The sequence below is a fragment of the Dasypus novemcinctus genome, chromosome 12 (assembly GCF_030445035.2).
Source record: "Dasypus novemcinctus isolate mDasNov1 chromosome 12, mDasNov1.1.hap2, whole genome shotgun sequence".
NCBI lineage: Eukaryota > Metazoa > Chordata > Mammalia > Cingulata > Dasypodidae > Dasypus > Dasypus novemcinctus.
Window position 1 is genome coordinate 63,980,345 of NC_080684.1, and position 24,717 is coordinate 64,005,061.

At 36.8% G+C, this 24,717-nt stretch overlaps 1 protein-coding gene and 1 long non-coding RNA gene across 2 annotated transcripts in view; both read left to right on the plus strand.

Annotated features, from left to right (window-relative positions):
• The first annotated feature begins 902 nt into the window (after positions 1–902).
• ACSS3 (acyl-CoA synthetase short chain family member 3) overlaps positions 903–24,717 on the plus strand; it is a 167,956-nt gene continuing 144,141 nt past the window's right edge. The window contains exon 1 of the mRNA XM_004462242.5: positions 903–1,395. Within this exon, the coding sequence (XP_004462299.2) occupies positions 1,085–1,395 (311 nt within the window). The 5' untranslated portion in view covers positions 903–1,084. The remainder of the gene's footprint in view (positions 1,396–24,717) is intronic.
• LOC139440166 (uncharacterized) lies at positions 5,491–7,422 on the plus strand. Its single transcript, XR_011650278.1, has 2 exons — positions 5,491–5,627; positions 7,216–7,422. It is a non-coding gene; the product is annotated as an uncharacterized lncRNA (long non-coding RNA).

Below are 24,717 nucleotides of genomic sequence, written 5' to 3' on the forward strand. Positions count from 1 at the left end.
CATTCCACTATCTTTCACCTTAGATTTGGAAATACACATTTTAATAGGTAAAATTGCAAATATTGTTGCATCAAGACAGACTGTGTTTGGCATAATATTAAGTCAAATTATTACATGTGAATCTCACTGAAGCATGGAAAAGAGTGAAGGAGCTTGAAGCATGCTAAACTCAGAAAGTAATTTATACTGCCTGTCACTTTTAATTTTCCTCAGTTTCTTTCTCCCTTTTGATTCATTTCATCTTTTCTTAGCTCTTTCTTTTGACTTTTTTTTTTTTTATAAGCGTATCAGGGAAAAAATACCACAAAAACCTAGAGGCAAATTAGAAGGGAGGAAATAAAGCAAGTCCTTTTTGCTCTTTGCGTCTAGATCCTCTGGGGAGTGCAGTCAGCCGGTGACTCCCCATCAGTTTGGTTTCCTTCCAACAGTGAACTGTCAGTCACTCCAGGAAGCACCTCCCAATGCAGCCGACCCAACCTCCTTCCACTCCTACCCTCTCAGCTGTCAGGAAATCCTGGAACCAACTTTGCTCCGGAGCCTCCTGTGTTTTTAAAAGCCAGATATTGAGCTGAGTATATATAAATAACCAGATATTGGGCGGAGTGCACATACATAAAACTCTTCAGGGCCTTGCCGCAGTGCCCAGAGTTGGTGGTTTCCTCCGTAGGTCTGAAGGGATGTTAGTACCCTCTCCAATGATTAAACCAGACAAACTGTGCACACATTGCCTGTTTGACAATTTAGAGCGGGCCCTTTGACCTTTTCGTAGGATCACAGGCGTGCTGAAGAAGGGAGGGCAGTTGTGCAGTTTGAGGACACTTTTCCTGGGCGAACGCCCCGGCCCACCCTGCCCCAGGCCGGGTCCGCACTCCAGTCTGTTACTTCCCCGATGGCTCCAGGTCGGTTTTTCCCGGCGACTCTATAGTGACTTCCAAACTCTTAAGCTCTATCTCTCCGGGGAATTTGTCCCCGTCTCTCGCCCGCTCCCTTCGGGCCCCTACCAGTCCCGAGCGCCGGTCGGTCTCTAGTGCAGTGCGCTTGGAGACCTCCGGCAGCGCAGCCTGCGGGGGTGCAGCCGGCGGCGATGAAGCCGTCTTGGCTGCAGTGTCGCAAGGTCACTGGCACCGGAGGACTTGGGGGCCCCCTGCCCGGATCCTCTCCGGCCAGGGGAGCCGGTCAGGCCCGCAGGGCTTACTTGGCCCCGGGCCCGCGGGGCAGTCTCGGGGGCCGGAGCTGCCGGGCGCTGTCCTCCGGCGGCGGAGGCGAATACAGGACCCACTTCGCGGCCTCGGTGGCTGACCCGGAGAGGTTCTGGGGCAAAGCCGCGGAGCAGATCAGCTGGTACAAGCCCTGGACCAAAACTTTAGAGAACAGACACCCGCCTTCCACCAGTTGGTGAGTGACACCTTCGCCGGATCTGATCTCTCCTAACTTCTTGGGCTCTCACAGCTCTTATGTGTCCGGCATCTGTAATCTGGAGTTCTTCTAGCACGAAAGACAGTCGAGATTGGAGATGCGCGCAGATCTTTCAATTCGTTTTAAATTTCACTTACAGAGCTCCCAGGCCTCCTCGTCTTGGGGCCTTCCCTTACCTGCTGTGATCCCAGAGATTCACCTGTGTGTCAAGGCTCTGCTTGGCACTCGGGGTAATAAGTGGACCAGAATCAAGGGCCTGCCCCCAGGGAGAGTACAGCCATGTAAACAAATGAAAGAAGTATAATAAAGTACAGAAGTATTAGTAGGTATCGCCACGCTGTGGGCAGAAACAATGAACTCCAAGGAGAAAGAGGGTTTAGGAAAGACTTCAGTAAAATCATGCTTAAGCAAGGTTCGGAGAGATGGGAATGTGTTCTGAGGATATACAAGCCTGATGTCAAAGTCCCACTGGTGGGAAACAGTTTGATATGTGACTGTGACTGTGGTTACAAATAGTCGGGTTGGCCGGAGAGGTGGGAGGTAGAGCTGGAGAGATAGTAGGTGGATTGGAAAGGGATCTATGTGCCCTGCCAAGTAGTTTGAACTGCATCCACAGGCCTGTATATGAAGTTGCAGAATGTGTACCCAGAAAGAAAGTGAATATTCACCAGGTGATGTTGGAAATCGTCCTAGGAGTAAAGTTTTTCTATGTAGAGTTGCAATTATATGCAGAATGTCAAACAATTGAATTATGAGGGTGAGGCACATAGTTTCTGAGAAACTCACAGTTTTGACTCCTCTTTGGGCTATATGCCTACCCCTGCAGAAAGTGTTTGCTCACATCTTTACAGGAATGCTTCCTGTAAATGTTTGAGAAACACTGCTCAGCAGTGGAGGGTGGGGATGGGGTGGGGGAGGGGGACATGATGATCAAGAGCATGAACATGGGGTCAGATTACCAGGATTGAGCTCTGGCTTTCACAGTTACTGGCGTATGATCACAAGCAAGTTATGTAATCTCTGTTGCTTCAGTTTCCTCAAATGTAAATAAGGAAGTAGTATCAAGATTAACTGAGTAAAGGTATAAGATATGTCTTGCATAGAGTAACCACTATTAATGTTAGAAAAAGAATAGCTATCTTTGCACTCTCATACCACAGTTATTTTGGGGAGAAGGAAACCTTTTTAGTGTTTCTCAGATGAAAACACAGAAATTATTGCCTCTCTTAAGAGTTTATGACTTCCTCTCATTGTTCCCAAAGCTCTATGTCCTTAAATCTATCATAATATTGTGCTGAAATTATTTGGTTATGTGACCTACCCCTCCCATAAAACCGGTGTGCAGAGAGGTCTGTTTAGAAGCCACTGGCATATTCCAAGTGAAAGCTAACAAGGGCCAGACCTTAGGCAGTGGCAGTGGCAATGGAGGGAAAAATACAGATTGGAGCAATGCTAAACAATCAGTGCAAGTCAGCTAAGGCCCAAGGAAGTACAGAAAATGTGAGGGCCAAATTGTCCAGTAAATAGTCACTTGATATCTGGAGATGTCCTTTCTAATAACTTTAATTTCCTTCTTAAACTCGATGATAGACCATATTTTATAAAATTGTATGGGAAAATATCTTTAATAAGGATCTTTGGTAAAGGACCCTTGTATTTCCCCAAATTTATTACATTGTAGGTCATTAACATTTGATTATAATTCTTCATCTTTTTTTCTGTTGGGATCAGTTGGACACACGTGTTTTAGAGCAGCTGAGAAGATCAAAGTGAATAAAAGATAAATCTTAGAGTCTATTTTTTTTCAGCAGTGTGATTCAATCTTACTAGGAAATTTGGTTGGCAGAGCAGAGCAGGGCTGGGGAGAGATATGGAGCTAGGAGACCATATATTTATTCTCAAACTACATTCAATAGTTGGTTTCAACTTGAATCTGTTACTGTATTGGGCAATTATTTGCAGATACTACTCATTAGTAACACTTTTTTACAAAGTCAGATTCAAGGGCAGGGCACTTGACTTTTTGGGTCTCTATATCCCTAGAATAAAGAACAGAGCTGGCATATGATTTCAAAAAAGGGTAGTTAAATAGCAGGATACGTAAGTATCATGACTTTTTGCTATTATAGGTTGTGGGGAAGTGGTAAATGGGGGCAGACACAATTTGGTATGAAGGAGCTTTGCCTATTTTCCTTGAAGTTGGGACCTGGGGAAGAGATGTTGACAGCCAAGGGCTTCAGCAAGATGAGGTTTGCTCCAGCTGATGATTATCTCCTAGCTAGAACTGACCCACATGTGCTCTATCTAGGAGAGATAAGTCATGGTCTCTAATGCCCTTTGCATCCTTCATCATTATAAACATGTATGTGATTGTGTGTATGTTTATTAAGTAAACTCTCCTCAGAATCTACAGATTTATTAAAATCTCAACCTATATATAGTATTGCATATGTGTTGCCACAATGGCATAAACTACCCAACATTTTACACCAGCAAGACCATGAACTTGGAATAGAAATCTTCAAAAATGATATAAGAGGAGGACATTTACACTGTCCTGGATAACCCTATAAAATATATGTCCAGTATTTTGATCTCTGAGAGCTCTGAAAAAACAAATCCCAGTTACATGTAGGTGCTTTAGCAACTCATAAAACTCACATTTTGGCCATTACTTCATCTTGTTGACACCTGATTTTGGGCAAAAAGTCTCTCCCTTGGAGACTTCATGGAGAACTGCAATCAAAGGTGAAGCTATTAGAAAGCCTAATAATTTCTAATCTTATAAAAATGGATGTTTTTAAATGAATTAAATAGCTTACCCTAAAATGGAAACCCAACATCCACTCTCTGCGATATTAGGCAGTTATTTTTGCATTATGAATTATGGCTGATTTGTTTGGGTTATCAGTTCATCCAGTTTTATGGAAGCATTGCATTCTCATTTTGTGTATTTTTATTTAAATAGCATTGATTGATAAAGACTCTCCCATATCATTTGATTTAGAATTTACTATATATTAACAATGACTATAATCTCAAAAGGAAAAAACTAACTATCGGCAGATTATTAGAATATGATTTAAGCTTGTTCGACATTTCTGTATTAGAAATAGTGTAGGTTTTTCAACGTGCAAGATCTCAATTATGTTTTAGCTCTATTACTTTCTAATGTGAGATTAAGGTTATATAATCTCTCCAAGCCTTAAAATGGCTTAAGAGAGTTACATAGCATTGTCAATCATTCATTCACTATATGTGCTACTCAGGGTACAACACACTAGAGAATAAAGGATAAAAGAGTTAGTGAAAGAACTCAGCACACTTGATTGTACAGGAGATATGCATTAAATAAATTACTGCACAAGTCTATTTAGAGTTGTAAAAGATACATTGGAATACAATGGCTAATGGGGATTTCTCAAAGTCAGCTCTAAAAGGATAATAGAAAGGGCCCTGTGGAAATTATATTTGAGGCAAAAAAAAGCAGGGTATACAAAGTAAGTGTGAGGTATAGTCTTAGTTTGCCAGGCTTCTATAACAAATGCCACACAATTTGTTGGCGTAAACAACAGAAATTCATTGTCTTACTGTCTTTGAGGCTAGAATGCTTGCTTCCTCCCAGGGTCCGTAGTGCTCTGGTGCTGACTTGCCCCAATCCTTGGGGTTCCTTGGCTTGGGTCTCTGCCTCTTGTCACATGGTAATATCCGCTCCATTCTCTTCCAGGTTTCTGCTGACTTCTGGCTTTCCCCTGTGACCCTCTCCTTATAAAGTCTTCAATAATCAAGATTAAGGCCCATTCTCATTCATTTGGGCCACACCTTAACTAAAAATAACACCGTCAAGAAGTCCTCTTAGTTTGAGAGTAAGAATGTGCTTGTTAGGGTACATGATAGGGTCCATAGGTATGAAGCAGCTAAGTAAGTCCTAGAAACTGAAAGAAGGCTCCTGTGACTGGAGGTTAAGAAATGACAGGAAAATTATCAAGAGATGAAAGGAGAGAGCTGGATTTTGAACAGTCTCATGAATCAAGCTAGAGAATGTATTTTTATCTTTGCGCATAATGCCTCCCACATAGTGGTAACCAAAACATGGATATCCTACTCTTTTTTCTGTACTTACAACTAAAAAGGCTCAAGTTCAACCACAATTCTGTCACATACCTCTGACAAGCCTCAATGTCCTCATCAGCACAAAAAGAATAATGAAGGTATCTATTCCTTTGGATTTAAAGGAAGATAAAAGCTTGTAAAATACAGTGTCTGACACATAGTCTAGGTATTAATATCTTTGAAGTATGAAAGAGATATTTTCATGAGCCATGATGGTCCAGGAAGTTTTTGGGAAAATGGCTGCGTTTACACTGGACTATAAAGTATAATTTAAAGAAGAGGAAAGAAATGTCTGTGTGAAGATAACATGACAAAGGAAAGAATCAAGTGTGCTGGGAGGATAATATTGTACATCATTTGGCTTGTAGTAGTTATTTTGAGTTTGGTACTTGATTTCAGAAGATTGTTTCAGTGTGGCTTTAAAAAGCCTGGAGTAGCAAGCTAGACATTAGCACCCCCATCTTAGGCTGCAGGCCACAATTTGGCTCTAAACCTGCACATAGGCTTTTTTTTTGCTCAAATGCCTTGGTGTTTTTTTTGTGTGTGTGTTTGTTTTAATTAGTTGTTCATATTAAATATTGAGAGATTCCATGAAAAATCTAAATTTTCTTCAGCAATTCAGATTTTGGTCTTTTCTTGGAAAAAAAAAAAAAGCAGAATATATGTAAGCAATTGGTCAACATTCCTGCATGGCAATACTTGCTGGAACTGAGTAGATACTACTCATGTTAATAGGTGCATGAGCTAGCTAGTTAACCACGATCTCCACTATTCCATATTATATTATACCCCTATTCTAGTCATTAACTTGGCCGTTGTGGGCATTTGTATTTATGATGCCTACCTAGGCAGTGATGATCCATGGAAGCTCTTTTTTTTTTCCCCCCTCTGGGGACATTAGGATGAAAGAAGTATTCAGAGAAAATAAATTTGACCTCAGATTTCAAAATGTCTTGGGAGACTGATGAATGAGGAATTATCATTCATAATTTTTATGAATGCTATCATGAAATAATAAGGATCTGATGAATCAGAGAATCAAATGTCCAAGTGGAGGAATTGATTAGATAATAGAAGATAATGCATTGAAAACTGGGAGAGGAGCTTGCCTGATGGAGAGGTATAGATATGAGTATGATTTGCAAATAGGAGATTGTTAAAGCCTTGTGAAAGGGGAGGAGAGTAAAATGGTATGTGGAGATGGAAGAGCAAAATACCAGGGACTGAACTTTGGGGATAAGTAGAAGGAAAACAAAGCTAACAAAAATAAAACTGTGAAAGTGGATGAGACATATTCAAAAAAACAGGAAGAAGAGAATATTTTAGTGTCATGGTATATAAGGGAAAAAAGAGGGGAAAGAGGGACAGTTAATAGTGGTCAAGGGCTCAAGAGATGTTTTGAGACAATTGAGGATTGAAAAAAGCTACTTGTGAATCAGAGATACTTGGTTACTTTTAATGATGTAATGTCAATGGAGAGATGAAGATGCTTGAATAATGCCTTACAGAGTGAACTGGTCATAGACAAAAACATTTTGTGGAGATATTTGAATGACAGGAGTAGAATGAACATAATAGCATGTCGAGATACTTGGGTCATTTGAAAGCTAGTTTCTTCACCATCCCTTCTCCCTGACTTCCTTTTAGGATACACCTATGTTTACAGGTGCATCTTCACTTTTACAGGCAAACGTGAAGAAATCTGTGTAAAAGGAATGAAGAAAAACTTGCTTATTTTGAAACTTATTGCTGACCAACAAGACTCCTTTTTTTTGGCAAGTTAAACTTTCTGTAATTTCTTATCTCTTTTTTTCCTTTAGATTCTAGAAGTTCAGGGTAGAAAAAGCATGGAAAAGTCTAAAAGATGGAATAAAGAGCTACTCAGCAGAACAATGTATTCTTGTTATATACTGTGATGATTCTGGTTAGTGAGTTATCTAAACGTTTGGTTGTGAATCTGACAGTGAAGATAGTGTAACAGTAGAAAAGGGATGAGGAAATTAATATTTCTCTGAGCTGTATGAGGTATCTGATGTATTTCTCACTTAGCATTATCCTGCGTTCTACATATGAGGGAATTTCAAGGACACACATCTGGTTAGTATGCTTTGGAATTGGACTAGTAACAATAACTTCAGTGGCCCTAGCAACTGTTTCCAAACCCGCTGGCCAAATATTGGTTCATTTAAAGTGAATTCTGAATGAATGGTTGTTCCAAATTGAAGGAGACCAAAGTGAACTAAAGTTAACAAGTGATTCTATGTCGGGCGTTTTTGGTCTTGTTGCTGCTGTATTTGACATTTTTGAAGACAATTAGTAAATATGGAATAGGGTTTGAGGATTAGTTAGTAAATTAAATTTTAACTTCTTAAATTTGATCATTGTGTTATGATTCCCCCCAAAATGCCCTTGTTTAGTGATTACATGCTGACATATCGTGGAGTAATGGGCCAGTGGTTCAGGGTAAAAAACAACAACTTTCTTTTACTTCCAGGTGTTCTGTGGGTTTGAGATTGTTTTCCAAGGAAAAAAATAAGGAAAATACAATGCCGACTTTTTTGTAGCCAGGAAGCAACTTAATTTCCCTAATGAGCTTTATTTCTTTGTCAAACAAATGCCTTTTTAGGAACTTTTTAGGAAACTTTTAGGAAATTCAATCTCATTTTTTTTTTAATTAAGATTTTGTGAAATTTCCATCATATTTCTTAGATTTTAAAGAAGTTATATTATATAACTCTGGTTTGGAAGCAAGAGTTTTATCTAACAATGAAAAATGTGTCCCCTTTTGAAAAACTCTAAATGAAGTGAATTTATTCATAATATTGTTCATGGTACCAGTTTATTTTAAATTTAAAATGATCAATTTTTATAAATTGAAAGAAAACATTTTAAGATGGTACATGGTCACCATGAAAAATCACCTGTTAGAAATGTAGTCCCTCAAAATAACCTCATCAAAATAGCCAATTTTAAAAGATGGGCCTTATTTTATATTCTGAAGGTCAGCAGCTCCATATCTAATTTTCTCAGCCTGTCATGCTGCTGAACCTTCAGGACAGAGCAGAGTGAACTACAGGAATGCTGCAATTACATAAGCAAGGATGGATTGCCTGGCAAATGGCACAATCAATGAACAATGGAAATTCAATCAACTGTGACTGATCTACTACCAGGTGTGGGGAAAAATCCAAACTTACCACCTCCTGGAAGGCGGCTTCCTTTTCTTTTGATCATGACATATACTGGTGAGGGAAAAAAATCCCATGGTTGAAGTTATTTGCTTTTTATTTTTTTTAAAAAGAATTTCCACTTTTGTAAGTGAATACCCATAAAAAAAATCATTGCCTTCCATTGCGGTGTGAACATTTGCAAGAGAAATGTGTGGGAGGCTGATGAATCTCTGCCTTAGTATATGAATGCAATAAAATCTCAAAAATACAGTTTTAGGAAGTATATGTGAATGTGGATCTCAAATCCTTTATCTAAAACTATACAGATAGGAAACTTGCTATATTAAAGGTATTAATGATATTTGTTTTTCTCAATATTATGGCCAAATAAGGTAAGGGACAGTATAAAGAATGAGAGGTCCTATTCTATAATATCTGGAAAAATTGAAATTTAAAATTTTTGAGTTTCCAAAGGACCAGCTGAAAATATAAGAATGGCTAAAGCAGAAGCTCTTTCAAAGACTGTTAGAAAAGTACAGAATTTAATTAACAAGGCTTTTAAGTAAATAGTGAATTTTCCTGATTTAAAAATTGTTCTGGGTAAGAGAAAAGCAACTCAAAGTTGTGGGTCTTTAGCTTATACTTCGCTTGGGATAATAGGAATACCTTCTCAGGTCTTTATGTCAGAATTCCAGTTCTCAAACATATCTTTAAAACATTTTTCTTTCCTATTAAGATGTATCAGTGAACTTGCTGAAAAAGATTTGGGAAGATAAAGAAAAAAACATGCTCAGTATCTACTGTAGACTTAATTAATATAGATAATTATAAAATATGTAGTAAGAGAAAATGGTAAAAATTTAGTAGCTGATGGGACATAAAATCAGTGTTATTGATCTATTGCTAAATAATTCTAAACTAATCCATGGGAAGCTTAGAAAAGTCTACTTTTCCTCTAATCTAATTTTGCTTTCTCCATATACTCTTTTACTTATTTTCATAGAGTTTTATTGGTTCTCATTTGGGAGTTAGCTGCTTTTCTAAACCACAAATGCCCTGAATGTGCCCTCCTTCCCATTCCTCACCTTAATCCATGATGAGAATTTGTCAGAACACCCATGTTGATGGGTAGGGCAAAAAAATGTTGAGGATCAATTTTAGTGGGGGAAAAAAAAACATTTCTGCATTAAAATCTTAGCTCCACCCTTTAAAGTTACCTTGCCCCAAATAATTCTAAAATGGGGGATTTTAAAAAGGGGAGCTGTGATGGATATTATTACTGCCCAGCAATATCTGACTTTCTTCTCTTTCAGAGGACGCAGAAGGATTGGACTTCCCCACATAGGCATGGCTTTATAAATTAGCTATGGTTAGTGAAGTAGGAGTGAGGCATAGCCCTTTAGGGGGAAGCATTTAATTGCTAGAGCTTCACTCCTTAGTCCTTGCTTCAGCTGCCGCAGCCGTTGTGGAAGCACATGTAGGATAGCAGCAGTCTGGATTGCTGAGCAAAAATGCGTCGATGACCAATACTAAGGGATTTCACCCAGACCTTCAGTGAAGTTGCATGAGTCAAAAATAAAGATTTCTTTAAATCATCATTTTTGCGATTTGCTCTTTAGTTTTATAAAATTGGCAATGAATTAAATAACTATATTTTAATTTTAAAGGCATTAAAATTCAGTAAAATATGACATGTGTAAGCTATATTTTGCTTTAAACAAACATAATATTATTTCCTTGCAATTTGCACTCTGTTTCACTGTTATACATTTTAAACACACACTTTAATTCAAAGTGATCACATAGAAGGGCAAAATTGAAATAAAGTTCTGTTTCTTTGTATTTACAATTCCTGTACAATTTTTATGTTAAATCTGTTATTGTTACAATTTCTTGCTTTTTTTTAAATGAGAGAAGTTGTACATTTACAGAAAAGCTCAAGTATAAAATAGAGTTCCCTTACGCCACCCTCTTATTAGCACCTTGCATTAATGTGGTACATTTGTTACGATTAAAGAACATTGTTACACTTATGCTATAGCTAACAATGTTGTATCTATGCTATGACTAACATAGCTTCACATGCTTTAATTTATTTAAACCTTATCACAACCTCATTAGGTGGGGTCAGTTTTCATTCTCATTGAATAGGTGTGGAAACTGAGGGACAGAGTGTTTAAGAAAATTGCCTAAACTTAAAAAAATAAGGAGATATGGAATTTGAACACAAGAAGTCTGAACTTAGCATCTGTACACTTAAATACTGCATTGTATTGCTTCTGTAATAATAGTCTCAATTCACTTCAGTTTACCATTCCTTTCTCAACCCTTTTACACTGAAACCTTTATTTTTAAATATAGTTTACTTTTTTATTATAAAAGTTGTGGGGTCGCAGAAAAATTATGCATCAAATACAGGGTTCCTATATACTGCCCTATATTAACACTGTGCATTGGTGTGGCACATTGTTACAATTGATGTTAGCACATTTTTATGACTGTATTATTAACTATAGCCAATGGTGTAACGTAGGGCTCACTGACCTTTAATGCACAAAAGTTTAATTTTGATGAGATACAATTAATCTATTTTTTCTTTTGTTCCTTGTGCTTTGGGTGTAAATTCTAAGAAACCATTGCCTACCACAAGGTCCTAAAGATACCTCCCTACATTTTATTCTAGGAGTTTTGATAGTTCTGGCTCTTATATTTAGGTCTTTGATCCATTTAGTGTTGATTTGTGTGTATGGTATAAGGCAGGGGTTCACCTTCATTCTTTTACAAATTGATATTCAATTTCCCCAGCATGATTTGTAGAAGGGACTGTTCTTTCCCAATTGAGAGGTCTTTGCCCTTGTCAAAATCAGTGAGCCAGGGAAATGGATGTGGCTCAAGTGGTTAGGCCTCTGCTACCATATGGGAGGACCTGGGTTCAATCCCTGGGGCCTCCTAGTGAAAAAGAAGAGAAAGCATGCCTGTATGGTGAGCCAGTGCCTGTGTGGAGAGCCGAGTGCCTGCGCGGTGAGCCAAGTGCCCATGCAGTGAGCCTAGTGCCCATGTGACTGTCCGTGTGGTGAGCCGAGTGCCCGCATGTTGAGCTGAGTGCCTTCATGGCAAGTGGATAGCCCACATGGGTGCCCACATGACGAGCCAGTGCCTGCATGGTGAGCCAGTGCCCATGTGGCAGCCAAGTGCCCATGCAGCAAAGCTGAGTGCTCTTGCGGTGAGCCAGTGCCTGCACAAGTTAGTCATGAAACAAGATGATAATGCAACAAAAGAGAGAGGAAGGTGAGAGTCAAGGTGAAGTGCAGCAGAACCAGGAACTGAGGTGGTGTGATTGACAGGGAACCCCTCTCCACATTAGAGGTCCCCAGGATTGAATCCTAGAGGAGAAAGACGAGAAGAGGAGACCAAAAGAGAAATAATACAGAAGATCACACAGCAAATGGACACAGACACAACAACAGCAGGGCGGGAAGGGGGGAGGGGAAGAAAAAATCAGTGAGCCATAACAAATATTGCATGGTCTCATTAATATGAACTAAATAAGAAAAATAAATCCATGTAGTTAAAAACTAGAATGAAGGTTATTAGTAGATAAGAGGGGAACTCAGAAGGGGTACTGATGCTTAATATATGTAGAAGTTTTAATTGAATTGACTTAGTGCAGTATTTAGGAATAAAAGTGTGGAAATAGAGTTGATGGTAACATATTATAGTGAGTAGAACTAACAGCTGGTTTACAAATGGGATTGTGGCTGAAAAGGGTAGTCTAGGGATATAAATGTCAATTGAAAGAAAACTAGAGAATAATCTAGGGACTGAATAACATAGTGAACCCAGAAGTTGATGAGAATTATGGTTAATAGTACAAATATAAGAATGTCTTTCTATGAACTAGAGCAAATGTACATCACTATTTTAAGGTGGTAAGAATGTGTAAAGTATGGGAAAAATACAATTAGTATAACCTATGGACTATAGTTAACAGCAATACTGTAAAATTCTTGTATTAATGCCAAACATGTACTATGTTAATAATAGGGGTTATGGGAAGCAGACTTGGCCCAATGGATAGGGCATCTGCCTACTACATGGGAGGTCCACGGTTCAAACCCAGGGCCTCCTTGACCCGTGTGGAGCTGGCCCATGTGCAGTGCTGATGCACGCAAGGAGTGCCATGCCATGCAGGGGTGTCCCCCGCGTAGGGGAGCCCCATGCACAAGGAGTGTGCCCTGTAAGGAGAGCCACCCAGCACGAAACAAAGTTCAGCCTGCCTAGGAGTGGCGCCGCACACATGGAGAGCTGACGCAGCAAGATGATGCAACAAAAAGAGACACAGATTCCTGGTGCACTGACAAGAATAGAAGTGGACACAGAAGAACACACAGAGAATGGACACAAAGAACAGACAACTGGGGCGGCAGTGGGGAGGGGGGAGGGGAGAGATATAAATAAAAATAAATCTTTAAAAAAATTATAGAGGTTATGGAAAAAATATACTCTATGTATGCTATAGACCATAGTTAGTAGTAATAGTCTGATGATATTATCTCATAAACTGTAACAAATGTTCCAAAACAATGTAGTGTATTGTTGGATGGGTATTGTATGGAAATTCCAACCATGTGCATGATTGTTTTGTAAGCTCATGACTTCTTTAAAAAATATATTTTAAGAAATCAGTGAGCCATAAATGTGAGGGTTGATTTCTGAACTCTCAGTCCAATTCTATTGGTCTCTGTGTCTGTTCTTGTGCTACTTGCATGCAGTTTTGATTACCATTGCTTTGAAATAAGTTTTAAAATCAGTAAGTGTGAGTCCTCCAACTTTGGTCTTCTTTTTCAAGTTGGCTTTGGCTATTCAGGGCCCCTTATATGTCCATATAAATTTGATGATTGGTTTTTCCATTTCTGCAAGAAAAAGGCTGTTGGAATTTTATTGGGATTGCATTGAACCTATAAGTTGCTTTGGGTTGCAATGACATCTTAATGATATTTAGTCTTCCAATACATGAACATGAATGTCCTTCCATTTATTTAGGTTTTCTTTAATTTCTTTAGCAACGTTTTATAATTTTCTGTGTACAAGTCCTTTATTTACACCCTTGGTTAGATTTATTCCTAGGTACTTCCTTCTTTCAGTTGCTATTGTGAATGGAAATTTTTCTTGTACTCTTCTTCTGATGTTCATTGCTTGTGGCTAGAAACGCTACTATTTTAGGGTGTTGATCTTGCGTCCCACAACTTTGCTAAATTAATTTATTAGCTCTAGGAGGTTTGTTGTGGATTTTTGTCAGTATGTCTATCAGCTGTGTATGTGTTTGTGAAGTTGTTTTCATGAGTGGTAAAGGTGGGAAGTTAAATGGAGAGCTAGTGTAGTTTAATGAAAAGAGCAGGTGTTTTATAAACAGGAGGCCTAGATTTGAGGCAAAAGTTTTATTTACTTTTTATTAGCATTTCTTTATTCAGATTCAGTTCTGACTGAAATTTAAGTTATGCCTTTAATTCACTATAAATGCAGAAATACTTTAAATTTAATTGGGTAAATTTAGGAAAGCCAAGGAAGATAGAAAATAAAGTGTGGTTTCAGTATCTAAATATAAATCTCAGTTGACATTTTGGTATATTTGGTATATATCCCTTCAGCCCTTTTCTTTAAACTTTTAATTTTGAAATATTTATAGACTCATAAGAAGTTGCAAAAACGGTACAGAGAGGTCTCTTTTACCCACCACCCAGCTTCCCCAATAATATTGTTTTGTATAACTATATATTACTATGTCAAAACCAAAACTGACATTGCCACAATGCAATTAGACTATAGCCCTTACTCAGATTCACCAGTTTTTGCACGCATTCATTTATTTTTTTAATGTATACTTCCTATGCCTTTAAAAAATTCTATAGCCTATGGCCCATTTTCAGCCTGCAAATGGGTCATAGACTATAGATTTTTCTATATAAGCTAAATAGTCTACATAGACTATAGACTTTTCTAGGTATCTCTCTACCTTTTTTTAACCAGAAAAATGGAAATTTGGCCATAGTTTTGATAGTTCACTTTCCACTTTAAATAAATCACAATTTTTCCATACAACTACTATTCTTCTATTCCCTAATTTTTAAATATATGTAGAATATTCTAACATACTGTGTGAATTAAAAAGTATTTCACAATCCCTTCATATTATCATTTAGGTTGTTCTCTTTATTTGCTATTATAAACAGGCAAAAGTACATCCATCTTTCAGCATAGTTGTCCCAAGAATCCTAACCCTTCCTGTATCCCACATTCCCTCCCTCTTTTCCTTTCTCCTTGTCTTTTCTTTCTCTCTCTTCCTCTCTTTCTCCTTCCTTCTTTCCCCTTCTTTCCTCATTTTTCTTTCAATACATTCCTAGAAGAAGATTTCTGGGTCAAAGGGTAATTATGTACTTTTTGATATGTATTATCAAATTACTCTACAAAAAAGATTAATAAACATTGTAAATGATGCCTTACTGTCTTTTTCCTTATTAAATAAGTAAAAAATAATTAAAGGTAGTAACAAAGTGGGCACTGACACCTGAGCTTTGTAAAATTTTAACATTTTGTCTCAACTTCAGATTTTTAAAAATTTTAAGCAACAAGCCATTATAGGCACAACTAATGCTCCTTGTGTATCTTCCCTGATTATAGAGTCTTTATAGAAACAATTTCAGAATAATTTGTAAGACTGAATGGGATGAAAAAGTTCTTCTTAGAAGAGGTGGCATTGGAATGGGAAAAGTGGACATAGTGGACGAAGGGTATGGGGAAAGGCAGGAAGAGATGAGAGGTGGAGGCGTCTTTGGGACATGGAGCTGCCCTGGATGGTACTTCAGAGGCAATCACCGGACATTGTAAATCCTCACAGGGCCCACTGGATGGAATGGAGGAGAGTATGGGCTATGATGTGAACCAATGTATATGAGGTGCAGAGGTGCCCAAAGATGTACTTACAAAATCCAATGGATGTGTCATGATGATGGGAACGAGTGTTGTTGGGGGGGGGAGAGGGGGGGTGGGGGGATGGGGTTGAATGGGACCTCACATATATATTTTTAATGTAATATTATTACAAAGTCAATAAAAAATAAAAAAATTAAAAAAAAAAAAGTTCTTCTTAGAAATTCTAAATGGTTGATTGTATTCCTCTTCTTTAATAAGAGCTTATGTTAAACATCTCCCTGTGGATTTGAGCTAAGCATTGGGCAGAATGAGTTAATGAATATGGTTTCACCTTGCAGGAGCCTCAGCTGTAGAGGAGAGTTTCACTGAACATTGCAGTGTGTCATTCTACATGAGTTATATAGCCTTAAAAGAGAAAGAGATGGATAGCTAAGGTGATGGTATAATATGAAAGTAGGAAAAATGAGCTTCCAAATCCTTAGGGTTAGAGAAGATGAGTTTCAATTCTTACCTATTTTCTGCCTCTCATTTTCTCGACAAAAGTGGGTTCATCCTCTACTGCAGGTAGTTCTCTTATCTTCTATTCCATTGAATGAATGCTAGGAGAACACACATCCTTTTCTGTCCTTACAACTAGTTCTCTGGATAGTTCAGAGGTTTCTGGGGTTATTTGTTTGAGGGCTTTGGGGATATCTTGAATTTTAGGTCTAGTTTTCTATAAACCTGTTTTGGTGTTTGGCTTCTTATGAGCTCATGACTTCTTTCTGAGTTGTTTCTGGGTTGATTAATTGGGGGCCGCTGTTTTTAAGAGTGTCTCTAAGTGCAATCTTGTAACGAACTGTCTGATGAAATTTGCTTTCATTTTAAAATGAACTTTTAAATTTGTGCTTATTTAGCATTATTAGGTTTTAATAAATTTATGCTTTGAATTGTAAATATGCTTTGATTATATCTTCTACTTTTGGTCCTTCATATTTAATTATAATTTTCTCCTCTCCTTTTTTCTCTAACTCGATTTCCCTTTGCTTCTACTCTTTGCTTTTCTTGTATTTCCCCCTAGAATAATTTTTTTTTTTAAAGCAAGATAAAATGGTGTCCTCACAGTTTGCTTTGAATTTCACTGTCGGACATGACTCACAACCTCAGGATCTTTAGGATCATTCATGCTTTCTCCACTGACTGTGGATTCAGTTCAGATAACAGGTATTGATTTCTTGAAAGCCTTTCTTTCTATTCTTTTTTTCTGTTGACTGCATTTCTCACCATTGGCAATTCACTCAGTTTGAATCCAAGATGATCTGGCAGGGTTGTAGATGTCTGGGTTGTCCTTTCAGGCTGAGAAGTGCAAACTGTGACTACAGCTGGTGGCATAACACCAGGTTCTTGACTATGTAATCATACATAAAGGATCCATGGGACCAAAGAATGTCTCTTTCTTTGCTTTAGGTTTCTGGGTTAAAATAATTGCTTCTCCTATAGAAAGATGTGCTTTCCAAGTACTTTTACAAAAGCAACACCCCAGTGGTTAAATTAACATAAGGATATTAGGCTGCTCCAAGTAAGCAATTACCTGATTTGGAGGGTTTCCTGGAACAGTCAGTTGATACTGACCAAGGCCCAAGTTTCTGTAATTTAGATGGGATGTCACTGTGTGAATAAAGCAATACGATGCCCTCTTAATAGTGCTTAAAGCCTTCTCTGTTTGTGCGCAATAGTAGTCTTTTGAACTAGTCATTGTTTGTGCAGAGTGTTGACCATTTACCTCATGAGACTGTATTTCTTATTTGTGTTAATGTGTCAGAAAAGAGTTCTGCTTTAATTCACATTCATTCACTCTTGTAGGCATTTATTTAAAAATAATTATTGAGCATCTTTTGTGTGCTACAAGTGAATTAGCACATGGGCTCACCCAAAAAAGCAGAGTGTATCTGAGATATAAGAATTAACTTATTTAAACTTATTAACTTATTTAAGCACACAAACATATATAAAATTGTAACTAAACTCACTGACTTTCTCCTGGAAGCAGAAAGCACTGGAAACCCAGTCTGCCTTATGTTGGTTTTATGACTCTAGGTTATTTGACCTCTCTGAACCTCTTTCTCATCTGTAAATTGGGGATAAAATTGTCTTCTCACAGAGATATTCCATCACAGAAAAGATGAAATGATTTGATGTATATAAACCAACAAAGACAGAGCTGGGCACATTATATGTGATTAAAGAAATGTTTCTTCCTTCTCCTAATTCAAACCTGCATTTTTAAATAACTTTTAAAATTTTGAAATTCTTTCAAACTTATAGAACAGTTTAAATATAGTAGCACAAATACCATACAGAGATCTCCAACATACCCCTACACCCCAGATACCCAGATCAACCAATTTTTACATTTTGCCACATTTTCTCTATTATTCTATCTATTCATCTATCTATCCATTTTCGGAACACTTCAGTGTAGGTTGTATATATCATGTTCCTTAACACTTAGTACTGCCATGTACATTTCCTAAGAACAAGGATATATACTTATGTAGCCACCTTAAATTCAGTTATTAAGTTTGAGCAATTTAACATTGATACAAAATTTATAGTCTGTTTCATTTTTTCATATGTCCCAATAATGTCCCATTGACCATTTTCTCCTCCTGTGGTAGATTAGATCTCATCCAGAATAATGTATTTAGTGGTTGTTTTCTCTTTAGTTGTTCTTCCTTTTTTTTTTTTTAATTGTGGGAACATAAATACAATATACACTTTCGCATCTCATCACTTCCAAGTATACAATTCAATGGGCATAATCACATTCACAATATTGTGGTACCCTTACCACCTTCCGTTACACTTTTCCTTTTCCCCAAGCAGAAACCCTACTTAATTCCCCATTCCCCCTGCACCTCCATCCCTGATAACCTGTACGCTAATCTCCCTGACTATGAGCCTTCATATTGCCTGATATTTTCTTTGTAGTTGTCACGGTGCTTAAATTTAACATTCTAAATCTATAATAATATTGTTTGCTTTCATACCAACTTTGCTTCAATAGTATACACAAATTATGTTCCTATACTCCCCCTCCCTTTATGTAGCTCTTGTCACAAATTGCAGGTTTATATATTATATGTCCAAGACCACTAATTTATCATTACATTTTATGCATTTGCCTTTTAGATCCTGTGAAAATTTAAAAGTGAAATTATAACCAAAATAAATTAATACTGGACTTTACATTTACCCACATCATTATCCTTATCCTGTATTTTGTCTTGTGTCTTTGATCTGTTGTCTGTAGTCTTTTCCTTTCAACTGGTAGAAATGTGTTTAGCACTCCTGTAAGATTCATCTTTTGGTGATGAACTCCCTCAACTTTTGTTTATCAGGGAATGTCTTAATATCTCCCTCGTTTTTGAAAGTCAGTTTTGCCATATATAGATTTCTTTCAGCACTTTGTGTCACCCCATTGCCTTCCTGTCTCAATAGTTTCTGATGAGAAATCAACACAATCTTATTGAGGTTTCATTTTATGACACATTGGTTCTTTTTGTGGTTTTCAGAATTTTTTATTTTTGACATTTAGCAATTTTATTATAATATGCTATAATGTGGTTCTGTTGGGCTTATGTTTGGCATTGGTTGACCATTGTGAATGTGTATATTCATGTCTTCCATTAAATTTGGAAAGTTTTCAGCCATTATTTCTTTGAGTTTTCTCTCAGCTCCTTTTTCTCTTTCTGGGATTCTCATACTGCATATAATGGAGTATCCCATAGGTTTCTCAGACTCTGTTCACTTTGTTCCTTCTGCCTTCTTTCTGGTGCTCAGACTGGATGCTTTCAATTCTCTCATCTTCAAGTTTTCAGATTCTTTTTCTACCAGTTCCACTCTACTGTTGAACTCTCTAGGATTTTTTTTCAACAAATCAATTTTATTGAGACATTAATAAAGCCTAAATCCATCCAAAATGTACAATCAATGGTATTTGATGTAATCACATATTTATGCATTCTTCTCTTCACTCATTCTTAGAGCACTTTCATTATTCCAATAATAATAATAATTAATAATAAACAAATAACCAACCAAAACTCTTCATCTTTCAATCTCTCTATGTACATAGATGCTATTATTTTTTCCTTCTTTCTAGTATATTTGTATTTATATTTTGTAAAAACAGTCTTATATATGCAATATCACCCATATTCGTGTTTTACATGAGGTTTTACTATCTTATAGAGTCCCATGTTACAGTATTTAGCATTCCTTCTAGTAAAATACATAACTTTAGATGTTCCCTCTCAACCACTATCATACACAGACAATAGTACTGCTAGTTATAAACACCATGGTATGCTTTAACCATTTATTTTCATTTCCAAAGATTTACAAAAAACCTTTTATAAATTCTGCCGAGATAACTCTTCACTTTCCATTCTCTACCCTCCTATTTTCTTGTGACCTATATTTTACTTATTAACTCAATGAGTTTACAAAACATATTTAGTTCATAATAGCACAGTCATACAGTAATTGGCCTTTTGTGTCTGGCTTGCTTCACTCAACATAATGTCCTCTAGGTTCATCCATGTTGTCACATGCTTCATGACTTCATTTTTCTTATCGCTGCATAATGTTCCTTCATTTGTAACAGCACAGTTTGTTTAACCTTTCATCAGTTGATGGACATCTTGGTTGTTTCCAACTTTTGGCAATCATGAATAAGGCCACTGTGAACTTCAGTGTGCAGATGTCTGTTCATGTCTCTGCTTTCAATTTTTCTGGGTGTATACCTAGTAGTGGTATTGCTGGGTCCCATAGCAAGTCTATATTCAGCTTCCTTAGGAGCTGCCAAACAGGCCTCTCCAATGGCCTTACCAGTTTACCTTTCTACCAACAGCGAATAAGCATTCTTATTTCTCCACATCCTCTCCAACATTTACAGTTTTCCCACTTTTTAATAGTGACCAGTCTAATATGTGTGAAATGATATCTCACTGTAGTTTTGATTTGCATTTCCCTAATCCCTAGTGATGCTAAACATTTCATGTGTTTCTTCGTCATTCGTATTTTTTCTTTGGACAATTGCCTTTTCAAGTCTTTCATACATTTTTTAATTGGATAGTTTTTCTTTTTATTGTTGAGTTATATGATCTCCTTATATCATGGATATTAAACCCTTATCTGATATGTGATTGCCAAATATTTTCTGCCATTGAGTCAGCTGCCTTTTCACTCTTGACAAAGTCCTTTGAGGTGCAAAAGTGTTTAATTTTGAGGAGGTCCCATTTATCTATTTTTTCTTTTTTTGTTCATGCTTTGGGTGTAAGGTTTAAGAAACTTTACCATCTACCACAGGATCTTGAAGATGTTTTCTACATTTTCTTGTAGGCATTTCTAGTTGTCCTTTTTATATTTAGGTCCTTGATCCATTTAGAATTAATGCTTGTATGAGATGTGAGATATGAGTCTCCTTTCTGTCTTTTGGATATGAATATCCCAATCTCTTCACTTCATTTGTTGAATAGTCTGTTCTGACTAGCTGGGAGGGGTTGCCAGCCTAGTCAAATTTCACTTGACTGTAGATGTGAGGTCTACTCCTTACTTCTTGATTTGGTTCTTTTGGTCAATAGGCCTGTCTTAATGCTAGTACCATGTTGTTTTTACCACTGTAGCTAAGTAATATGCTTTAAAGCTTGCAAGTGAGTGTCCTTCAACTTTGTTCTTCTTTTTAAGATCTTTTTGGCTACTTGGGGCCTCTTACCCTTCAAATAAATTTGATAATTGGTTTTTCCACTTCTGCAAAAGAAGGCTGTTGGGATTTTTATTGGGATTGTGTTGAATCTGTAAATTAGTTGGAGTAGAATTATCATCTTAATGGTATTTAGCCCTCCAATCCATGAACGCAGAATGTCCTTCCATTTTTTAAGTCTTCCTCATTTCTCTTAGTAATGTTTTGTAGTTTTCCAAATATAGGTCCTTTATGTCTTCGGTTAAATTTATTCCTAAATATTTGGTGGTTTTAGTTGCTATTATGAAAGGAATTTTTTTTCTGATATCCTTCTCAGATTGCACATCAATAATGTATAGAAAAGCGAATGATTTTTGCATATTAATCTTGTATCCAGCCACTTTGCTGAACTCATATATTAGTTCTGGTAGCTTTTTTGTGAATTTTTCAGGCAATTCTAGATATAGGATCATATCAGCAGTGAATAGTGAAAGTTTTACTTCTTCCTTTCCTATTTGGGTGCCTTTTATTTCTTTTCTAGCCTAATTGCTCTAGTTAGAACCTCTAGCATAATATTGAATAACAATGGTGACAGTGGGCATCCTTGTCTTTTTTCTGATCTCATTGGGAAAGCTTTCAGTCTTTCACCATTGAATACAATGCTAGCTATATGTTTTTCTTACATGCATTTTGCCATATTGAGAAAGCTTTCTTCTATTCCTACCTTTTGGAGTGTTTTTGTCCAGAAAGGGGGCTATAGTTTCTTAAATGCATTTTCTGCATCAATTGAGAGGCTCATGTAATTTTTCTTCTTCAGTTTATTAATATAAACTGGTTTATTACATTAATTGATTTTCTTGTGTTGAACCACCATTGCATACCTGGGATAAAAACTGCTTGATCATGGTGTATAATTCTTTTAATGTGCTTCTGGATTCTGTTTGCAAGTATTTTGATGAGGATTTTTGTATCTATATTCATTAGAGGTATCGGTCTGTTATTTTCTTTTTTTATAGTATCTTTATCTGGTTTTGGTATTAGGATGATGGTTTCATAGAATGAGTTTGGTAGCATTCTTTCCTGTTCAATTTTTGAAAGAGCTTGAGCAAGATTGATATTAGATCGTCTTTGAATGATTGGTAAAATTCATCTGAGGAGCCATCTGGTCCCGGGCTTTACATCTTCAGGAGGTTTTTGATGACTGTTTTTATCTCTTTATTGTGATTGATTTGTTGAGGTCTTCTGTTTCTTCTAGGGTCAGTCTGGGTGGTTTGTGTGTTTCTAGGAATTTGTTCATTTCCTCTACATTCTCCAGTTTATTTGACATACAGTTGTTCACAGTATCATCTTATGATCTGTCTTATTTCTGCAGATTAGTGGAAATGTCTCCCCTCTCATTTTTAATTTTGTTTATTTGCCTTTTCTCTCTTTTTTCCTTTGTCATTCTAGCTAATGGTTTGTTGATTTTGTTGATCTTCTCAACGAACTAACTATTCGTTTGGTTGATTCTCGCTATTGTTTTTTGGTTCTCAATTTCATTTATTTCTGCTCTGATATTTACTTTTTCTTCCCTTCAGCTTGGTTTGGGTTTTTTTTTTTTTGCTGTTCTTTTTCTAGTTCTGCCAGGTATGCAGTTAGATCTTTACTGTTAGCTCTTTCTTCTTTTTCAATGTAAACATTGAGGGCTATAAATTTCACTCTCAGCACTGCCTTTGCAGTGTCCATAGATTTTGATATGTTGTGTTCTCATTTTCATTCATCTCAAGATATTTGCTGAATTCTCTTGCCATTTCTTCTTTGACTCACTGATTGTTTAAGAATGTGTTGTTTAATCTCCATATATTTATGAATTATCCCTTTTTCTGTCCGATATGATTTCCAACATTATTCCATTATAACCAGAGAAAGTAGTTTTGCATAATTTCAGTCTTTTTTTTACTTTTGAGACTTGTCTTGTGACCCAACATATGGTGTATCCTAGAGAAGGATCCTTCTTGGAGAGGGATTCAAGAAGCACTTGAAAAGAAATTATATCCTGCTGTTTTGGGGTGGAATGCTCTATAGGTATAGTTCCTTTAACATATTATTCAGGTTCTCTGTTTCTTTATTTATCCTCTGTACAGATAATCTATCCAATACGGAGAGTGGTATATTGAAGTCTTCACCTATTATTGTAGAGACATTCATGTGTCCCTTAAGTTTAGCCAGTGTGTTCCTCCTGTATCTTGGGGCCTCAGGTCAGGTGCATAAATATTGAGTATAGTTATTTCTTCTTGGTGAATTTCCCCTTTTATTAATAAGTAATGACCTTCTTCATCCCTTATAAAAGCTTTGCATTTGAAATCTATTTTGTCTGTTGTTAGTATAGCTATTCCAGCTCTTTTTTTGGTTACTGTTAGCATGGAGTATCCTTTTCCAAGCTTTCAGTTTTAACCTGGTTGTATCCTTATGTCTGAAGTGGGTCTTTTGTAGGCAACATATAGACGGCTCATATATTTTTTTAATACAGTCAATCAGTCTATACCTTTTCAATCCATAAACTTTCAATGTTATTATTGTAAAGGCATTACTTAACTTCATCAATTTTGTCCTTTGACTGTCTGTTGTCATGCTATTCTATTGTCTATCTTCTTACCCTTTAGTTTATACTTTCTAATAATCTTCATTTCTAAATTCCTCTCCAAATCTCTCACTTTGTTTTTTCCTTTCAGGCTGCAGCACTCCCTTTAGTATCTCTTGTAATTCTGGTCTTTTGAGAATGTACTTTATCAATTTTTGTTTGTCTGTGAAGACTTTGAACTTGCCCTCCATTTTGAAGAACAGTTTTGTTGGATAAAGAATTCTGGGCTGGCAATTTTTCTTTTTCAGTATCTCAAATACATCATACCACTTCTCACATCCATGATTTCTGATGAGAGGTTAGCGCTTAATCTTATGAATTTTCTCTGGTATGTGATGCTTTGCTTTTTCTCTTGCTGCTTTCAGAATACTCTATTTCTGATATTTGTCATTCTTAATAGTAGGTGTCTTGGCATAGATCTGTTCCAATTTATTCTGTTTGGGGTACGTTTCCTTCTTGGATACTGATATTTATGTCTTTCATTAGGGCTGGGAAGTTTTCATTCATTATTTCCTCAAATATTCTTTCTGCTCCTTTTCCATTCTTTTCTTCTTCTGGGACACTGATAATGTGAATATTTGTGCATTTTGCATTGTCATTTAATTTCCTGAGACTCTGTCCCATTTTTTTCCATTCCCTTCTCTTTCCGTTCTTCTGATTTTTCCAGTTCAGATGTTCTGTCTTCAAAATAACTAATTCTGCCTTTGAGCAATTCAAATCCGCTCTTATGTGCCTCTAATGTA